This window comes from Musca vetustissima, unplaced genomic scaffold (assembly GCF_032173495.1).
Source record: "Musca vetustissima isolate MV318-11 ecotype Yass unplaced genomic scaffold, APGP_CSIRO_Mvet_v1 utg808, whole genome shotgun sequence".
Classification (NCBI taxonomy): domain Eukaryota; kingdom Metazoa; phylum Arthropoda; class Insecta; order Diptera; family Muscidae; genus Musca; species Musca vetustissima.
The window spans coordinates 179,599-181,994 of record NW_026875817.1 but is presented as its reverse complement, the minus strand read 5'-3'; the positions used below and the strand labels follow the sequence as shown (position 1 = coordinate 181,994).

Below are 2,396 nucleotides of genomic sequence, written 5' to 3'. Positions count from 1 at the left end.
CTGGAATTCAGTTAAATCCACATTGAGAGCACCATCGAATCGTAAAGATGCTGTAATAGACGAAACGATTTGACCAATCAAGCGATTCAAATTAGTGTATGTGGGTCTCTCAATATCTAAGTTTCGACGGCAAATATCGTAAATAGCTTCATTGTCAACCATAAATGCACAGTCTGAATGTTCCAGTGTGGTATGGGTTGTTAGTATGGAGTTGTATGGTTCGACAACAGCGGTGGATACCTAAAGAATAAACAATAAAAATTAATATATTTAGTTGCAGCGCAATAACTAATCGACAAAAGTAAAACAGTTTATATAATGTTTCACCTGTAATGCCCTAGGTACTTGTAATACCCTAGTTTACCTAGTATAATTCAAATTAACTTGTATATTATTCTCAATTGTATGTGTTGTTAAGGCACAAAATAAAACTGAATTTATACTGAATTAAGCAATTTCAATATGGCAATACCACCGAAAATCAATTGACTGTTGTCAAATCTGCATATGTTTGCTTCAAATGCTGTCACTATACGAGGGCAGTTCGGAAAGTTCTTATTCTAGCACAAAAAGCGCAGTATAAACAGAAAAAAGTTAAGTGTTTTGGAAACTTCCATCTCTGTTATGATCACATGTTAAATTTTGTTTCGATCTGGCAACTCCTTCATATACGAGGGCAGTTCGGAATGTTCTTAGCCTAGCACAAAAAGCTCGGTATTAACAGAAAAAAGTTAAGTGTTTTGGAAACTTCCATCTCTGTTAAATTATATTATGGTTTCGATCTGGCAACTCCTTCATATAGAAACAGGTTTTTAAAAAAGACGCATCGGCATTTTTTACAATGAAACCACACATTTTTAATTTTCTTCTGTTATATGAAGGAGTTCCCAGATCGAACCAAAATTTAACATGTGTTCATGATAGGATCTTCAACATTTCGGAGTCTAGGTGGGACCTTTATATGTGAAATATGTCAAAACATGAATCTATATTGAAAATTACTAATCTTTCGGTCATAAATTTGGACCAACTGAAGTTTCAAGTACCCAACATTGCAAGAGGCCTTATGTGGTTGTGATATTTGGTATTTTTATACGTACAGGATTCATGTTACTATAAAAGGTCTATTGATATTTTCTCAATTTTCATTTAAAAACATTCATCCGTATAGTTGTTCTATGGAAAAGTTTTCACTTTTATTTTAATATACGTCAATTACGTTTACCTTTTAAATATGTTGATTTTCATTCATTGGAACAATGATATTTCCAAAAATATACCGATCTCAATTTTCCTATTTAATACCACAACGATTTTTCAATCTACTCTATTGTACTTTTATGTGATATAAGTATCCGTGTATAAAACATAATTTTTAGTCAGCCAATTTTAATGATCCACAGCTTCTCATTTCCTAACAAGATCCTAACAAATTTGGTTCATGTATAGAACAATAAAAGTAAAATGTAGTAATGCTCATATTACTTGCATTGGTATTTGTAATATATTCTGCCGCCAATGCAAAACAATGGCAAATCTAAATTGAGAGAGAATACGTGTGGTTCGTTTTTACGAAAACATAAAGGGCTGAGCAACAGTAAGCCTACCTGAGGAGCTGGATATATTGAAAATTCCAATTTAGATTTCTTTCCATAATCCACTGACAAACGTTCCATGAGTAGTGACGTAAATCCGCTACCAGTTCCACCGCCAAATGAGTGGAATACCAAAAATCCTTGCAATCCAGTGCATTGATCCGCCAATTTTCTAATGCGATCCAATACCAAATCTACAATCTCTTTACCGATGGTGTAGTGACCGCGGGCGTAGTTATTTGCCGCATCTTCTTTACCCGTAATTAACTGCTCCGGATGGAATAATTGTCTATAAGTTCCAGTACGGACTTCGTCTAAATATGTATTAGAAAAAAATATAAATTTATTTAAAAAAAAAGATTTTCATGTAAATTCTCACCCACAACCGTTGGCTCCAAGTCAACAAATACAGCTCGTGGTACGTGTTTTCCAGATCCCGTTTCACTGAAGAAGGTATTAAATGAGTCATCACCTCCGCCGACTGTCTTATCTGATGGCATTTGGCCATCCGGTTGAATGCCATGCTCCAAGCAATATAATTCCCAGCATGCATTACCTATTTGAACACCGGCTTGGCCAATATGAACAGATATGCATTCCCTCTAAAAATGTAAGAAACAGTTATTAGTAGTACTGACAAACACATATGAGAATACTCTTCTATAGATTTTCCCGCTATTTGTCAGAATAACGATGTTGTCATTTTTATTTTATTTATTGGATTTTGATAACATTTTGAAAGATATTAATTGAATGTAAGTGTATATTTTCCTGAAAAATCCTGTAAATATGTTATATGCG

The 2,396-nt window shown here is 33.9% G+C and overlaps 1 protein-coding gene across 1 annotated transcript; it reads right to left on the bottom strand.

The window, feature by feature from the left end:
- Nucleotides 1–3: 3 nt before the first annotated feature.
- On the bottom strand, nt 4–2,191 carry LOC133338328 (tubulin alpha-1A chain-like; the record flags this gene model as incomplete). The annotated part of the gene is made up of 3 exons (XM_061546503.1): nt 1,975–2,191; nt 1,608–1,909; nt 4–240 (listed from the first exon to the last, which is right to left on the bottom strand). Coding segments are annotated over exons 1-3 (660 nt in total), but the record flags the coding sequence as incomplete, so codon positions are not given.
- Between the last annotated feature and the right edge of the window lie 205 nt (nt 2,192–2,396).